Source organism: Populus nigra, chromosome 1 (assembly GCF_951802175.1).
Source record: "Populus nigra chromosome 1, ddPopNigr1.1, whole genome shotgun sequence".
NCBI lineage: Eukaryota > Viridiplantae > Streptophyta > Magnoliopsida > Malpighiales > Salicaceae > Populus > Populus nigra.
The window spans coordinates 19979847-19998144 of NC_084852.1; the positions used below are offsets into that span (position 1 = coordinate 19979847).

Consider the following 18298-nt stretch of genomic DNA (forward strand, 5'->3'; position numbering starts at 1 on the left):
ATTTTTTTTATTAAAAAAAACAATTAAAAAACAAGTAATTAAAAGAATGAGGATCAAAATTAAAATATAAAGTAAATTTTGGAATAATTACAAAAAAACCTTTTATACTTTGATCCCTTTTTCGTTTTCAAGTTAAGGTTTGAGAAATTACTGAACTTTTTACATGCACTAACACTTAACATCTGAAAATAATTCAAAATAAAATCTAATTATTTATAGGTTTACCTTTATATCCATTCTAATAACTATAGAGCCATTGGAGCATCAAAATAAAAAAAATTATCATCTACAATTTATAATTACAATAATATCATTCATAATTCAATGAACACAAATTCCTTTTATCTTGCTTTGGATTTAGTGTTTTTGTGTGGATGTGTCGTGTTTAAAGAGAAAAAGGATTAGAGAGAGAAATTATGCTTGGGAGAGAGAGATGAGGATTGCGAGAAAATCATGCAGATTTAAATTTATTATATATGAGGGCAAAAATATCTTTTTATCTATTTTGATTTGTCCCATTGACCACAAAAGCAAATCGTAATTTCTCAAACCTTAGGAGGTTATTTTTGTAATTATCTCATAAATTTTATATTTGATTGAAATGTTAAGTTGAAAAGAAAAACTAATTTAGTAAAAGGAAACAAAAAAAATAAAAAGAATAAGGATCAAAATTGAAATAAAAAATAAAAATAATTTTTTGATTGAAAGGTGAAATTGAAAAGATTAATAACTTATACAAAATGAACAAGAAGAAAATTAGAAATCAAAATAGTGAGGACCACATTGAAAAATATAGTACTATTAATTTGGATTGAACGGTGAGATTAAAACCCAATAAAACTCTTACAAAAGAGTAAAGAAAAAAAAATCAAAAGAATAAGGACTAGATTGAAAATATAACATTTGGTAAGTTAGGATTGAATGATAAAATTAAAAATAAATAAAACTTCTATAAAAAGACCAAGAACAAAAATTAAAAATAAAAAACATAATAACTAAAAATCAAATACCAATAACAAAGAGGATCAAACTGTAATTTTCAAGGGAGGAGAGAGAAAAAAAAGAAAAAGCCACCAATTACAAATGAGACAATCAATACCAACACGCGTTGTTCCAAAGAAAAGATGACTTGGTGGTGTTTCCAACGACATAGTGGAACGATATTCTTAGATGCCTTAAGTCACCACACGTGCTGCTCGAAGTGCATGGGCTCCTCTCACACTCCTCCTAGTGGTATACACGCGTCTGCATCTTTTCTTATAATATTTAGCCAAATATCAAATTGTCCATAAGCTAACATAGTAATAAAAAGAAAATCATTATGAAAAGATGAAAATACCCTTTAACTTTAGTGTTAAAATTTTTATTTTTAAGAACATTTTGGTTGTTTAATTGTTTATTATTTTTTATATTCGGTTAAATATCAAATCATTTCTTAACTAACATTATAATAACAAAAAATTCATTGTAAAAATACAAAAATATCCCTTTAACACCAACTTAATTTTTATTAATTCTAAAAATATTTTGATCATTGCACTGTATAATTAAAATAAAAAAAAATTATTAATTCCCGATCAATTTAATAATAATTAATATGCCATTTGAAAATAACTCAATCTCTTGTTAAGTGTTTTTTTGGTTAGTAGACAAAATTGTCGTTGCATTGTTTAAGTAAACGGTACAAATAAATCAAGAGATACATAAAGGCACGCATAGTACAATTCAATTCCATTCCATTCATCTAGACCACACAACCCAGAAGAAAACGACAGTCTTTCCAAACATGATGGAAGCAGAAGAAAGACAACATGCGAGTGTCAGACAGACACCTGTGTGGCAAAGAGGGCAGTCCAAAACCATCTCAATCATTCATTAATTCAACAAAATCACTTGGCAATCACAAGACAGATTATAATCCACCAACCAACCATTCTGCATCAAAATCATGGAATCGTGTCAGTAATTTTATCAGCCTCAAGAAATAATTAAAATACCCAACCACTTCCATTCCTTCTTGTCGCCTTTCTTTCCTAATTCACGTTTTACAAAACGTTGTAGTAAAATTTTCAAGTCCAACAACCCCGTCGTTATATATCCTCATTACACTCATATTCTGATACATACATTTATACATATAATCATTCGTTACATTTCGTGCCATTTTTTGTATGTTTATTTTTTGTTTTGAGCAATGAATGCTATTGGTTTTAAGCCAGCACTGCCTGTAATTTCGGGCTCGAAAAAGCTCGGACTTTTTAGCTTCAATGGTGGCAATCAACCCATTGATTTTAAACCGAGAGGGGTTTGCCTGATCAAGGTTGCCATGGAAGAGACACAGACGCTTAAAGTGGATGTTCAGGGCAAGGTGGATAAGTTGGCAAATGGGCATGCAGGTAACCTTTTTTATTGGGTTTAATTTGTGTTTTCTATTAGTAATTGAATTTGGACCAGTTTATTAAAGTTTTGTTGATGAAAAAAGTACAGAATTCAAGGTTTTTGACTTTTGATCTCGTTTTCTTTCTTGAAAAGTGTCTTGATTAAGGTATTTATTGAGATTGGGATTTATCGATTGGGTTCTTGTTCTTCTTTGTATAGTTTGGATTTTGACTTAATTCTTCACATGAGTTTTGGATACAGGGAAAAATCACAGCCATTTGTCTACAATAGGGAATTCAACAAACATAAAGTGGCATGAGTGCCCAGTTGAAAAAATTGACAGGCAGAAGCTTCTCCTACAAAAGGGTTGTGTTATATGGATCACCGGTCTCAGTGGTTCAGGTTTGTCATACTTGGCTCCATTGAATTCTTCTTGTGGTTTTTTTTTCAAATAAAAAATTGGGTTGATTGTCAACTGATCGTAGACCAAGTCTGTCTGATGTAAATCAACAGTGTTCGACGAGCTTTTTAGTTTTGAGTAAATTCCTGTAGTGTGGTTTTTGTTCTGACTTTTTGAATCAAGGATGGCAGGTTAAATTTTTCTGATTTTAAGTGCTCTCACACAAACACCCATGAAGCTTAGCGTGCATCGCATTGATTCTATTTTTTGGTTTTTTATTGCCTGACTTTGGGTTTCTGGTGCCACTGTGGGAAAGAAGTTATAGATTTCTAAATATTTTTTGTATTTAGTCCTCTACCTTTCGTCGCCTTCTTATGTTCTGAAACTCAATTGATAGGGAAGAGCTCTGTGGCATGTGCCCTGAGTCAAATGCTGTACCAGAGAGGAAAGTTGTCATACATTCTTGATGGCGACAATGTCAGGCATGGCCTCAATCGTGACCTTAGTTTTAAAGCAGAAGACCGTGTTGAGAACATAAGGAGAGTTGGTAAGCATTGTATTAATTGCTTACATCTTGTGATTTTTCCTTACAAGTATTACTTGTTATACCATCACGCGTGACAGTGGGGATGTCTACTCAGTTAATAATGGTTGATTAATAGTGATCTGCACTCATGGACCTTTGGATGGTTGAGTATGGAATTTTGTAATGTCTCCTTTGTGTTTAGGGGAGGTAGCGAAACTATTTGCAGATGCTGGATTTATTTGCATCGCCTGCCTGATCTCTCCGTACAAAAGGGATCGGGCTGTCTGTCGAGCAATGTTACCAAGTGGAGATTTCATTGAGGTTGGTGCTTCTCCAGTTTGTGATTGCTTTATTTAAACTGCAAAGTTTAGCAAGTCGGATTTTATTGTAGTTCTTTGTTATCTTTCCTTTGCTACTTAGTTTGGGATCCAACCTTCAAATGTTGCTCATGCTGCCAATTATGCCTGATCAGATGATGAAATGTTGCTCATATTGCTAAATATTCCTGACGAGGCTTGTCATAACAGGTGTATATGGATGTTCCCCTCCGAGTTTGTGAGGACAGAGACCCAAAAGGCTTGTATAAGCTTGCTCGTGCTGGGAAGATCAAAGGTATTCTTAGGGAACTGCAATGCATCTGAGTTGTATTGCATGAATTAACTGTAAAGAGCTCTGATGTTCATCTATATCCTGCAGGTTTTACTGGCATTGATGACCCCTATGAATCACCATTGGATGCTGAGGTAATTGTGCAAAGTAAAAAAGAATATTCTGGACAACATCAATGCTCAGATGCACAGTAAAAACATGCTTATCGACCTGCTTTTTTTTCTTTCATTTGGATGATCGATTTTAATGGAACCTTATTAATGATACCCAAAAAAAGTTCAAGTAGATTGGAGTAAGATTTATGTCTTGAATAATTGGTTAATTTCTTAGTTCTAAAAATTTGATTTATTATTTTTAGCCAAGGTGGCTGGAAGCAGGTATTTTATACTTGCAAAAAATCCAATTGGTGAATTTGAACTCTCCGATGATTAAGTTACTAATGTTTTTTTTTTGAGAAAATATAATAATATTACATAAAGATACTTTGAAAATAAATATGCAATAGAAAATAAAGATTTCAAACCTTTTCTTTAAAGGATTCATAGTCTATTTATAGATCACGAATCTTTTTTTAAAGAGAATGAGCTAAAGTGCAATATTACATTGATAGTATTAAATATAAAAAATATCATTGATATATGTATTAATGTTTATGAAAAATATCACTAATATACATATTAAAGAAGAAAAATATCTCTGACATATGTATTAATGTAGATTGAAATATGGTGGCCCTTAAAAGATTTTTACACACAATATTAATATTGATGGAAATATGGTGGGTTCTTAGAGGATTTTATATATACACCTAATAAGTGTAGGGAAAATAAGATCCAAAATATAATTGTACTCAAAAGAGGTAAGTCTTTCTCTTGGCTAAGCCCAAGAAAGTTAGGTCTGTCTCTTGGCTGATCTCAAGGGAGGTTGGGTTTTATGTGGGGTTTTTTGAAGCCCTTAAATCTGGATTTATAAATAGCTCCCTTAAGTCTTTGTGATGTTTATATGCAAAGACTTGTAAAAGTATTCAATAGAATGAGTTTATTGATTTTTTTTTGTATGAGAAGTGGGGTGAAAATCTCGGTTAATATACCAGGGAGCCTATGTGTAAAGGTATGCTCCATGTTTGAAATTGTTTTTTATAAGTATGAAGAGATGAACCATGGAGGAACTAATACTTAGAAAATTTTTGAGGAGAGTAAGGTGAAATCATAGAAGAATCCATACTTAGAAATTTTTTCTAATAGATAGAAAAACACAATAAATGTTAGCCTATATTTAGAAAATATTTTAAGAGGTTGATGAGAGCAAATCTTTATCGTCGTCCATATTTAGAAAATTTTTAAGGGGCGAAAGGGACATACCAATGTCGATGCCCATACAAAGGGACATACCAATGTCGATGCCCATACTTAAAAATTTTCCTAAGGGGTGGAGGGGAACTCAAGGAGGATGATGATGTTGCATTAAGAAGATCAAGTCAATCCCTTTCTTAGAGAGTTACTGTATTTTTTTAAGAGATGAAGGCATGTGGTCTTCCTGGCGATGATATGGGGCAGGGGTGATCATTTTCGATTCGGTTTTTATATAAAAAAAGTAACCAAACTGAATTAAAAAAAAAATCAAACCGAAACTGGTTCAAACCGATCGGTTTTGGTTCAGTTCAGTATTTTAAGACAAAAACCGGTTTGACTCGGTTTTTTCAATTTGGCTCAGTTTTTTTGGTTTGGGTTCGGTTCAGTTTTTTCAGTTTCAGGCTTATAAAACCGAAACTGAACCTAACCGGTTAGTTTTTTCAAAATTTTAATCGGTTTTTTTAACGGTTCGGTTTTTTTGGTTATTTTTTTTTGGTTTTCTCAATTTAATCAGTTTTTCAGTTTTTTTACTCACCTCTAATATGGGGTATAAGAGCCCCCCACTAAAAAGAGAGAGAGACTAAACTTGAGAGTTGAGAGTGAAAGATTCAAGATCATCCATGGAGATAACATAAGGCTTGAGGGTCTTTTTGAGGACTTTTTAATGATTCATGATTTATTTGTAATTCATGAGTCTTTTTATGAAGATGAGAAATTAAAGTGTAATATTGTTTTAATAGTATTAAAGAGAGAAAATATTTCTAATATATATATATATATATATATATATATATAATATCTCTAACATATATATTAATAAGAGAAATTTCCATGCCACATGTATTAATATGGATAAAAATATAATGGGCCGTTACGTAACTTTTTCATACTATCTTCTACATAATAAATGGAGGTGGGTTTTTTTGTTGGCTGAATCCAAAAAAAGATTTAATTCTTTTCTTGACCGAGCTTAAGAAAAGTTGGGTTTTATAGATTGTATTTTGTGCCATTTAATATGGGTTTATTACTTATAAATTGCGGTCCTCCTGGCTTGGTTCTTCCTTTACTATAATTGCCTCTATATATTCTGTTACCTTAACAATTATGTTGCTGGCTTGTATTTATATTTACCGATGTGTTGTGAAGCCTTATCGGTTCATCTCTTACTGAGTTACTTGTTTCACTGTCTTTAACTAATTCCTCTACCTGCTCGCAACATTCATGCATATCATCAATATATGTATTTGGTGTTTAAATGTTCGTTTACTTTTTTTCCAGATAGTATTGCAATGCAACACAGGAGACTGTTCTACCCCATGCGACATGGCTGGAAAGGTGATTTCTTACTTGGAGGAAAAAGGGTATCTCCAGGCATAAAAATATTGCTGCGACTGTCTTGACTCTGAGCCGCTGACGGCTTTAATTTGTTAATATTGTTGTATTAATGGCAACGGCGGAAGCTGCTCACTTCCCTAGTTGCTAAATATGAAATATATTGATTAGACTTTTGATGTTTCGTCAGTTAATTTATCGATTAACTAACGCCACCATCTTGGCCGATGGAAATTTCATTTCTTTTGATTTGTATGTATTAATAAAGCTGGAATTGGTTTGGGAAACATGTAGAATGCCTACGAAAAGCTTGTTTGCCATGTAGTTATATCTAAAAAAAAAGAAAAAAAAGAGAGTAGAAGAACGTGTATTCGTATTTGATTTTTATTATTATTAATAAAAACAAAAGTTATTTGTTAGTGATGATCATTTTGATTATTAAATAAGTTAAAATTGGTGTTAATAAATTTTAATGAATAATAGATAGAATATAGAAGTAATAAGAACCCGGCCGGCCGAGAGTATCTGTTGATCTTCCTTTTACTTAGGTCCCGTTTGGAAACGCGGCTGCGGCTGCGTTTCTAAAAAATTTGAAATTTTTTTTTGTTAAAATTTAATATGGTTTGTACGTTTTGGATCGTTTTGATGTGCTGATATCAAAAATGATTTTTAAAAAATGAAAAAACATCGTTGGCATGTATTTTGGCACGAAAAATTATTTGAAAAATACCCGCAACTACACTGCCAAACACGCTCTTAGCCGGCGTAAGGAGGTTTCTTAGCTAAACATTTCACAAGTAACAAGAAGAAAAGCAAAAGAACGCATTGATTTATGCATCTGATCCTATGACTGTAACCATATCATTGATTTTTCATTTTTTTTTTATTGTATGTTAGATTTGGATCTTCTCCCTCGATGGCTATTCTCTCATTAAACCCTTTATTACAATCTGTTGATATTCCTATTCTCTCTCTATATCTTTCTGCTTTCTTTCTCACCAGCCTCGAACTCTTGACTTGAGCATGTGTTCTTGAAAACAAGGCCACAAGGGAGGCCGGTTCAGTTTCTCTTATTTTATGTTCTTAAATAGTCATTGGGTCTCTGCTACATTGGGTTGTGCCTTGTGTTGTCTGAGACAAATATATACTAATGGTACGTCTAGTCAAATGGACTGCAACAGTCACGGGCTAGCATTTATATGGTGTTGTGAAGATGGTCTCAGACTCTAAGCTCATGGCTTTGGCTCGGATAAAATAATCCCAGTTGTAGCTGAAGTGTTTTCTCCTGAACATTTAACAATTTCTTTCAAGTGAATTTCTTATGTGCCAGTAACTAATTCTTTTTTATTTTAACGATTAAGGCTTCACAGGACCATCTTTTGTACGATGAAAGCCATGAGTTTGGGCGATTAATAGTTTTTTTTAAAAAATAAAATAAAGAAAAGCAACAACAGCTTTATGCTTTTATATATCACAAAAAAAAAAAAACTGATTATTTCTCCCAAACAAAGAAAAGTGGGAAAGCAAATTGGATTATTGAAAGAACGTTTTTCTATTTTCTCTTCGAGTGTATTTCTGTCACCAGCCTCGGACCCTTGACTTGAAGAGCCACTGTGCATGGTGGTAACACTGGATCAAAATGCGAGGCCGCTGCAAAGATTCGTTATTTTATTTACTTAACCGATGATTAGCGAGGCACAACCTTTTTCAAAATGCGCCAAACTGGGCGGGTTTGTAATTTGAATGCTGTTGGAGTTGATGTGAGAAAGGAGGCCTACACAAGCCACGCTGTGTTCGCAAGTTCTTGAGCATCTCACCTTATCAGCTTTTTGAAAGCCTAAGCAACAGCTTTAAAATTGTTATTCTTTACTCTTTGTATATAAATTAGGCACCGGAAATGAAAGAAATATTCTTTTCAGCGAAATCAAATAAGCCCAGAAATGAAGTATATATACAGATGCCAATGCATGTCTAGACAGGCAGAGATACCTCAAATTCAGGATCATCTCTGAAGGAATGGAAAGCAGATTCAAGCCGGTTTAAAGCATATATTAGGGTTTCAAGTACATAAAATAAGAGAGTCATGGCAAATGTACAAATGTTCTGATTCCAATAGCAACAAGAACCTGGTGTAGAAACGGAGATCACACCGGATCCCCCTTCGGTTATCAGATGGCTGGCACATTTACTATATAAAAAAAGGAGAAGATTCCCAGTTTTCTTTCTATACAATGACAGCGCAAACAGCGAATCCCAAGAACTGTTTAGCACTAGTTGTGATTTGATATTTTCTAATGAAGACCCTTGTGTATATATTCTAATAGCCGAACCACTCCGGGACTTCCAACCCATGGAATATGGATATATACATAATCTAAATCTAATTCGCTCACCAAAATTTATCCAACCCACCAGATCCCTGCACCAGAAAGAGAGAGAAATATACAAAATCATCATCGTGAATTTTATTTATAAACAGAGAAAGAGAGGGAGTGAGGAATTTACCTTACTATATATCGATGTCGCCGTCCGACGAATTGTTAACTACGCATCATCCATAATTTTAAAGCGTTCGTTCTGACCCAATTTATAGCAATCAGAAAAACTGATATTCTCAGAAGCAGCTTCATACTCTCTCAGCTCGTGCGAATATACTTTCTATTGATTCTAGAGAGATGCAACCCTTAACATTTCAATGATGTAGAGTTATTGGAAGCTCTGGTAACCATCGAAGCGATTTACAATGCTCCAGAATAAGTTCAGTTAGCTCAGGAAGTTGCTTGATGTCAGCTGGCATCTTCTCAAAACTATTCCGCGTTAATGTCAATTTTCTCAATGACAGCAAAGAGCCAAAGCTGTTGGGAATTTCTAACATGCCACAGCTCTCCAAATCAAATATGGGAGACAGTCCCCAATTTATTTGTGGATAATGCTAATGACCTTGGGTTCTCTGGCAATTCATTCAGCCTACAACAACCCCTTACATTAAGTGTTTCAAGAGATTCTAGACCATATATGGATGTTGTTTGGAAGACTTGCTAGCTTGTTGCAAAGACCAAGATCATGCTCTATGAGACATTTAAACTCGCTAATGTTGTTTGGAAGGGCTCGCTAGTTTTTAGCGAGAAAAAAGATCAAGCTCTGCAACAAGACATTTTCAACCCCGTCTACGTTGTCTGGGATGTACATGTTATTTTTTTTATATAAAAAAATAAAACTTTTATCTGGCTTGATTGATTTTAATAAATTCAGCTAATCTACAAACACAAATAATAAAAAAAATAAAAAAAAATAACAATGAAAAAAAGATTAAAAAAACCACAACCCAAGCCTATTTAGGTTAGCATGCCCAATATGTCACTTGATTGTGATATCAAGGTAACCTTGTTAAAGCAAATTGAATAAAATTATTAAGCTCAGTTATCACTAACCAAATACTAAAAGGTGAAACTAAAAAAAAATATTTTTTAAAAGAAACAAAAAAACCCGGAGTCAAACTAAGTCAACTCACTAACCCCGCAATCATGGCTATAAGATTGGAAAAGCCTAATAAAAAGGAAACCGAAAAATAAAAGCACGAAAACCAATTCTCAATTAATCAAATTTTAAAGGATTCGAATTGAAGCTCAATTGCTAACAAACAAAATATTAAAAAAAATAAAGAACAAAAATATAATCCAATAAAGGTCGAGAAAACCCAACCAGAGTCCACCCATATTAGCATGAAAAGCCTGTGACCTGATTGTGATATTATGTAATCCCATTAAAAAAAACCAATAAAAAATCCAATAGAAAACAAATGATCAAACTAAGCAAATTATCAAAAAACTTAATGTTGAAAGACTAGATAATTGAAGTCATTTTAAAAATAAGTGAAAAAATTAATAGAAAAAATAATGAATTCCAGTCTCTGATTAAATAAATGTTATAGGATGAAACTAAAAAAAAAAACATGAGCTTAAAAAAAAAAAGCAAACTCAAGCTTATCTCTTAGACATGGTACAATTTAATGTTGAAGAATGAAATTAGAAAAAAATTTCTCAAAGAAAAAAAAATAGCAATCATAACAATAAGGATCAAATTTGATAGGAGAAAAAACTAAGAGAGGATGAAATCGTAAAAAAAATTTAATTTTAATAATTATCTTAAATAAAACAAATAGTAATAAAAAGAATGAGAACTAAATTTGATATATAAAAAAATTAAAGTAAGATGATATTGAAAATTAAATTCTAGTTTAATAAATTACTTCATATAAAATAAACAATAATTAAAAGAATATGGATCAAAACTAAAAGAGAAAACAATTAAAGGGCTGCCTTGAAATTTTAAGGGGTTAGACATGAAAATTAAAGAGAAGAGAAAATAGAAAAAAAAAAAAAGAGAAAAGGCTACCAGCATCAAACCAGGGACTCATTGGCCACACTTGTTGTTGGATAATGGAGGGGCCACTGCGACAATTCCAATGCTGCTATGGAGACAATGTTTAGTTATAAAAAGAACCTACACTCGCCGCTCGAAGGACTTAGAAGACGCCTACGTGCTGATGCGTACAACACAAACATCAACAACTTTTTTTAAATAATATTTAAATTTGTTAAATTATCAAATAACCTCTAAGTGAACTTAAATATAACAAAAAAACTATAAGGAAAACACGAAAACACCCCTAGAAACCAGTGTTAGATTTTTTCATTTCACCATGAAAAGAAAATGAAAATACCGAAAAGCTCTTTTTTCCAATTCTAATAGTTTTTTTTTTTAAGAGTATCAATGTAATTTTATTTTGATTAAAAAGATAAAAAAAGTTCATGATCGAAAGCTACATATATTTTTTGCTTTTTAGGGTAATAAAACAATTTTATTCTACTAAAAAATATATTCATATAAATTTATTCCTAATCAATTTGATAATATTTAATAAATTCCTGTAAAAAATGATTTTACCTTTTTTTTTGCAAGCTCTGTTAGCTTTTTTGAGATTGGCAAAAATATCATTTTATTGTTATGTTTTACAGTGAAATGCTGACAGGTATTAGGTTTTTTTTTTTAATTTTGCCCAATCATGAATAAAAAAGCCGTTTATCCATTGGTTGCGAGAAATCTGCACAGGACACATTTGATAGTTTTGGATGGCATGCTGTCTGTATATAAGAAGAAGAAAAAAACAGAGTACAATTGCTACAATGGATGACAGAACACAATCATGCCATAAATCAGCTCAATCCGCCTATGGATGAAGAGAACTTTCTCGTACTGAGATAGATAGCTTTTTAATCATGGTCAACTAGATCGAAAAAATTATTTCGGTAGTTAAATAATTTATATATTTTTTTTGAATTGGGTATAATAATTTATATAATTGCATTTCAAAATTTATTTATTTATTTTACATGCAAAAATCTATCTTAAAATAATTTTAATATTTTTGTAAACCTAATGTTTTTTAAATCACAACCAAAAATATTTTTATTGGACATAATAAATTTCTTTAAATAGCAAGTACAAAACACCAAATCTGATGACAGAACTGCTGCTCTCACTTTCACTGAGTTTAGAGTTAGATCTGAAACAGCTCTGGGTGCTGACAGGAACCAGGCGACTGTTTTGTATCTTCCAATGTGCCCATGGCGGAGAAGAGAAACCGTTGGCTGAGGATCTCCACACACACACACACACACACACAGAGGCAGATATTATAATGCAAGAGGATGGTCAGCCCCAGAAAAGAATATTAATTATTGAGGCTGCGAGAGCTTTCTGTGGAAAACCTGTAGTGAAATCCTCATCCGACATCATTAAACAGATACCAATCGCCACATACCATGCTTTACACCAGCAAACGGACATAACTTATTGTTTTAATTAAGAAGAAAAGGAACATATAATATAAACAAAACAGTGTCTGGTCATGGCTAGCACGTAACCATTGTTCTATCGTCATGGTTGCTCTTAATTAGCTTTGTAGTCTATTTCTGATGACTAATCAGAACCCTTAAAAAATAGTTAATCAGTTTCCAATTTGCCGCCCCGAGATAGTGGCACACTTGTTTTTTTTTCCTTTTCATGGAGGTGTCATCTACTTACTTGAGTTATTATTAGTTATATTTTTGGTGTTATTAAATTTATTTTGTTCAGATTTTTATTTTATGATGATATTGATGATATCATAATCAGAGCTTTGATGTGTTTCTAACTCGAGTTATTAATAGTGATATTTTTTTGTGTTATTAAATTTGTTTTGTTAAGATTTTTATGATGATATTAATAATGTTATAATCAGAGTTTTGATGTGTTTCTAAGACTATTTTCTTATTCTCTCTCCTCTCTCATGTTAATTTAATATCTTTTAAAGTATGTTGTTATTCTGAATAACATCAAGCTATAAAATACATTAAAATAACCAGTTTTAATCAGCATTTTATAAAAAAAATAAATTTTTTTGTTTAAAATTTTTTTCTTATATTTTTAAATCATTTTGATTCTACAATGCTAAAAATAAAAAATATTATTTTGATGTATTTTTAAATAATTTTGTTTTTGAAAAACATCCCAAATAAACAAACAAAGAAAAAACACGCTGCCATTACAATGTTGATGCTGACTTGCCACCAAATCATTGGAATTTCCCAACTAATAATTCACCTTGATGAATGATTTTGGTCTTACTCTGATTTTTTCTTACAAGGATATATATTTTAGTGTTTCCTCGAAAGCAACACCTGTAGGAGATGCCAGTTTTCTCAAGCAATCAGCATTCAGGATGCAGCATCCAAGAAGAGGAAATCGCGGTTCCATCTCTCTTTCATGTCTGGAATCTCAAAGTCGTGAATCATTAGGATTCGACTTCGATTATCTTTTATGGGTGAAGATGTGGCGACTCGATGAAGCGAAGGGACATCGCAGAAGATCAAGAAAGGATAGTTTATCAAAGATTCTGCATGTGGCCCAAGAAACCATTGAACTTGCTCAATATAACAAGGTCGGAATGAAATAGCTATCATGGACCCTTTATTCAATAAAATACCTGGAAATGGTTGAGGCAACTTGCTCTTGATTAATGGAGTAAACATTAAAATAGAGTTGGACAGTACAGCAAGGAATCTTTTAATAAGGCAGAGAGAAACAATAAACATTCAATATAACTTAGTGGCTAATCTTTTACTTTTCAAAATTTTCACTTTCACTGATCTTTGAAAATTAATGCTCTTGCTGAAGGAAAAAGGGTGCCCTTCCTATCTTTCCCCGAGTAATTTTTAACCTTAATTATTATGTTTACACAGTTGACTTTAGGATGGCTGCGTGGATAGAGCACGCGTATAGGGGATTATATAACTAGAGGGGTGTCACAACTGAAAGAAGAATAAACTCTCGCATATTCAGAATCTGTGGAAGGGATCTCATCCTGAGAAAACTCTCAACTTCCCTTAACAGCGTCATTCTTGGCTTTGGTTTACTGCATAAAGAAACTTGATACAAGGGTCTTCAGAAAGCGAGGTACTTCCTCTGCATCTTTCATTTGTTGATTTATATCATCCAACTGCTCTGTGTTTAATGTCCTCTGTTTCCATTCTCTTCGTTTTGGCTAGTGAGATCCTGCAAGACCTGATAAAAATATAGATTCTATGTACTTATGATGATACTAGTTTACTTATTTCGAGTTTGTGTTAGTTTGCCATAGAACTGCGGTAGGTTACTGCCTCTGATCCATCTGTGATTGCAGTGGACAAGACAATTTTAGTTGAAGCCATGGTTCTGCGGCTTGATCATATCGGATTCTTGGATACAAGCAATAACAATCCTTCCTGGAAGTCCCTCCTTTTATTTTTCATCTTTACTGTTCCATGGTGTTCTGCCTCGTGACACTTTTCTGCAATTTCGATTTAATAGGTTGGACTAAATACAAATTTGAAGAAAGATCGGCATGGAAGGTGGTGCCTTCAGGAAAAATACAATATTCAGGACCACCCCGGACACTTTTATGGACTTGAATTTCACGGATGAACTCTTGGTTCAAGGATATTGGTGCGAGAGAAGTGATGGAGTCAACTTTTTCGAGCCTGAACCTTCCATCTCTAGTGCTGTGTATGACCCTTCACCATATTTGCCTTGTATGGGGTCTGGTCATTTGAGTATAAACACACACGATCTGACCTATCAAGAAGAATCAGAGAACTCCCTTGAAAACCCTCCTCCAGTTTATTCTGAAACCGAGGAACAAGTGATTGAGACCATCACGACTCCAGTACACTCTGAAAGTTCTCAACCTGAAAGCAATGAATTGGTCCCGGAATTCTGCGAATCATGGGAATGTCTGAAACAAGAACCCGAGGAAGAAGAGATGTTCAGAGAGACAGCTGACTGGGATAACAATGATTTAGACCTGTTCCGAGAGCAGGAATTTTCAGAGTTTGGGAAGCTTCAACAAAATCCTGAACACTGTACTGTTGAAAGCGGCCAAGATTCTTATGTTCCCTGGAGTAACTTGTCAGGCAGCAGGAAAAAAGGCAAGAAGAGCCAGACCAAGGCAGAGAAGACAATCAGCTTGCAAGTTCTTCGAAAATACTTTTCTGGGAGCCTTAAAGATGCTGCTAAGAGTATTGGAGGTACAAAAATATGCCATTATATTTGAATCTCATTTTCTTTTTCTCTTTTTGTATTTAGTTTTTTTTTTTTCAAGTTAAGGCTAATTTCTCAAGAAGGCACTGTAGCCCAGCAGACCAATAAGTTCCTATCCGTTTTGTTTTGCTTTAGCCTAGTGAACAAAAAAGTGCTTACACAGTTTGTTTCCATTGCAGTTTGCCCCACCACTCTGAAAAGGATATGCAGGCAATATGGTATCAACCGTTGGCCTTCTCGAAAGATCAAGAAGGTTAACCACTCTTTGAGGAAACTCCAAGTTGTAGTTGACTCTGTCATGGGTTCTCAAGGTCTCATTGAAGTTGATTCTTTTTATACTGCCTTCCCAGAATTGAGCTCCCCTAACTATTCTGGGCATAATCCCTTTTCATCTTTCAAGATAACCGACTACTCGAAGGAATCAAACCCAAAACCTGAGAGTCACTTGTTCAGCCCTGAAGGAACTGATTCAAAATCGCAGTCCTCTTTGAGCAGTCAGAATTCTGGTTTGAGCATCTGTCATGGCCAAAAGCAGCTTACCCGCACAGCCAATGGATCGAGCACTGGGCATGCCTCAGCTGTAGAAGACCCTGTCGAGGCGCTGAAGAGAACTTGCAGTAAATCAGAAATAAATTCCTTGAATCAGGAGGAATTTGCTAGAGCCAAAAGCCATGAAACATTAGGCCAGCATCAAAATCTGGGGACCCAAGCACGCCTAGCAATAAGTAATAGCCAGGGTTTACAAGATGGAGGTGCCTTTAGAGTTAAAGCCACTTTTGGTCATGAAAATATCCGATTTAGCTTGCAAGCAAATTGGGGTTTTAGTGACTTGCGACGAGAGATTGCAAAGCGTTTTGATATATATGATTTCAGCAGAATTGGTCTCAAGTATTTGGACAACGAACACGAGTCAGTTCTTTTGACTTGTGATGCTGATCTTGAAGAGTGTAAAGATTTGCTTGGCTTCTCTCAGAGTCGCACAATCAAAATAACCCTCTATCCGGTTTCCATACCAATTCTAGGAAGTTCATTCAGCAGCAGCAGAGACTTGTTCTGATGCCAAGGCCAGTTCCTTGTTCACTTATAGTGCATGTGCACAAAAATAGAAATGTTCTCATATGCTGTAGAGGTGGCAACTTTTGTAATGTTGGGAGATTTAGATTTTGCTAGTAATCCTTTCATTTTTCATGTTAGCGTAACAGTCATCAATCTCTTTTATAAATCAAAGACTATTAGAGACTTATTAAAGATGATAAGAAATATGCAGCCTGGCTTACCAAAATCACTGGATCAATGGCTGCATATTATATTATGTAATTAGATATGTAGCATTAGATTTTCATTAGTGACTTTGATTAGAGTGTATCAAAAGCGAAAAAAAGGAGTAGTTCAGGCACCAATGGTCTCTAGTTTATTGTTATACATAATGGGTACAGGAAACTTGAGACTGTGTACTGTTTGGCTGGAAAGAAGGAATTTAAGGTCTCAGCATCATGGGAGTAAAAAGAGAGTTAAAAATGAAAACAGGTATGTAGTTAACCATTGATTGTTATGGCATGACCAATAACATTATGCAACAGCCTGTGGTCTCCCTCAGCTGCAGGTTGTGAAAGAATAGGAAGAGGGATTGGGCTTGATACGGCAAAATGAGCAACATGTTCGGCCACAATTAAGGAGACTAACTCTAAGGGAGGAACGTGTAAGGGATTAACTCCACTCAACAAACCTCCAGATAAGGAGACCAGAACTTGAAGTTCATCTCCCTGGCAGCAGCGGGGGAAGGAAATTTAAATTTCCCTTTCCAGTTTCTTTCGCCTTTCTGTTCTACTTTCCTAGTATAAATAACAGTCACTGTTGGCTGCAGGAGGGCTTCTCACAGTGAATTCTATTATGTCTTCGGTTTAGAAATTGAGGAGGTTGGCTACCTCGAATTAGTCAGAACTAGGAAAAAGGCATAGCTTTGTTATTTTCTTTCGCTGTTTAAGTTCCAGCAGTAAGTTGTTCAATTTTCCAGCAGCAAGGCTTGTCACACATTTTTTATATATATATAAAAAAACCTCTTGACCTATAACATTGTTCTATACATAACACACAATCTATCAGATTGTAAGAAGAATAGCTTGCTTCCCTTTGAGGACAATCATTTGAATCTTCGAAAAGATGTCTTCGGGGGATTTTAATAACTACCAAGTATATATATATAAAAGAAGAAGAAGCATTCTTGTGAGAAAGCGAACTCATGCGATTATAACACAAAAAGATATCAAGAATTTGAGGAAAAAGAAAATAACGAACAACAAAAACAATTCCAACCAACGCTCCTAGGTGTGGTGGTCTGATGTTATATTTACCACGCACCACTCGATCCTAGCAACAACAATACAAACAAACCTATCAAGAGTAAAACAACTCAGTCCATGTCCTGCCTGCTGAAAATCACCAGAAACAAATTAATGGTTAATTTCATCGTCTCCTTATAGCTATAAAACACGATACAGCAGCCATGAATACTGACGCTGCAATGGAACTTACACCATCAAACACATTTGCAAAGCGCATTTCTTGCAGATCCCACAGAGTTGAAACACATAGACATACCCCTTCAAAGACATCTACCAAGATAGCCATAGCCCTCTTATATAAATGAAATTATAACTAAGAAATTAATGCCTCCTATATGTATAGTACGGCTTAGAGAGTGAGGGGCAAGAGTAATCAAAGCACATAAATATGCAGCTTCGTTAATGGAAAGTGAAGTTATTGTAGAATTAGGTGAACGGAGTTGGATTTTTGCTGCCTCATGAGAATATGGCGGCTGCTGCTTCTAGGATGCTTCCTTGTTATTTCATGCTGATTCCGTAGCAGGTACGAATATGGTGTCACTTGAAGTAACTTGCTGTACCATTGACAGAATCTCCATGTCGAAAAAGAAGGGCCTTAACTGGGCTGGGAAATTTTATCGATCATGTCTTATCAGGCCATCTATGGGCTAGATGCCCTCGTTTAGACTTATGTTCTCCACCTCAATAAACTACTTCCATGGCTTTGGACAGCTTTGGACACTCGGTGTGTATAGGGGTC

The 18298-nt window shown here is 34.1% G+C and overlaps 2 protein-coding genes and 1 long non-coding RNA gene across 4 annotated transcripts; 2 read left to right on the top strand and 1 right to left on the bottom strand.

Moving 5' to 3' along the window:
• The first annotated feature begins 1898 nt into the window (after nt 1-1898).
• LOC133696342 (adenylyl-sulfate kinase 3-like) lies at nt 1899-6885 on the top strand. Its single transcript, XM_062118518.1, has 7 exons — nt 1899-2396; nt 2641-2781; nt 3177-3326; nt 3508-3626; nt 3833-3917; nt 4002-4048; nt 6545-6885. Exons 1-7 carry the CDS (start codon nt 2195-2197, stop codon nt 6641-6643), a joined length of 843 nt encoding a protein of 280 aa, XP_061974502.1. The 5' UTR covers nt 1899-2194; the 3' UTR covers nt 6644-6885.
• A 7060-nt stretch (nt 6886-13945) lies between these two features.
• Nucleotides 13946-16465, top strand: LOC133695987 (protein NLP2-like). 2 transcript variants are annotated; one of them, XM_062117986.1, is made up of 3 exons: nt 13946-14095; nt 14322-15204; nt 15397-16465. In XM_062117986.1, the coding sequence occupies exons 2-3, from the start codon at nt 14523-14525 to the stop codon at nt 16272-16274; spliced, it is 1560 nt and encodes a 519-aa protein (XP_061973970.1). In that variant the 5' UTR covers nt 13946-14095; nt 14322-14522; the 3' UTR covers nt 16275-16465. The 2 variants fall into 2 exon arrangements, with proteins under 2 accessions (XP_061973970.1, XP_061973977.1); XM_062117993.1 differs by having other exon boundaries at nt 14489-15204.
• Nucleotides 16466-17223: 758 nt separating this feature from the next.
• Nucleotides 17224-18012, bottom strand: LOC133696005 (uncharacterized). Its single transcript, XR_009842586.1, has 2 exons — nt 17750-18012; nt 17224-17646 (listed from the first exon to the last, which is right to left on the bottom strand). It is a non-coding gene; the product is annotated as an uncharacterized LOC133696005 (long non-coding RNA).
• Nucleotides 18013-18298: the final 286 nt, after the last annotated feature.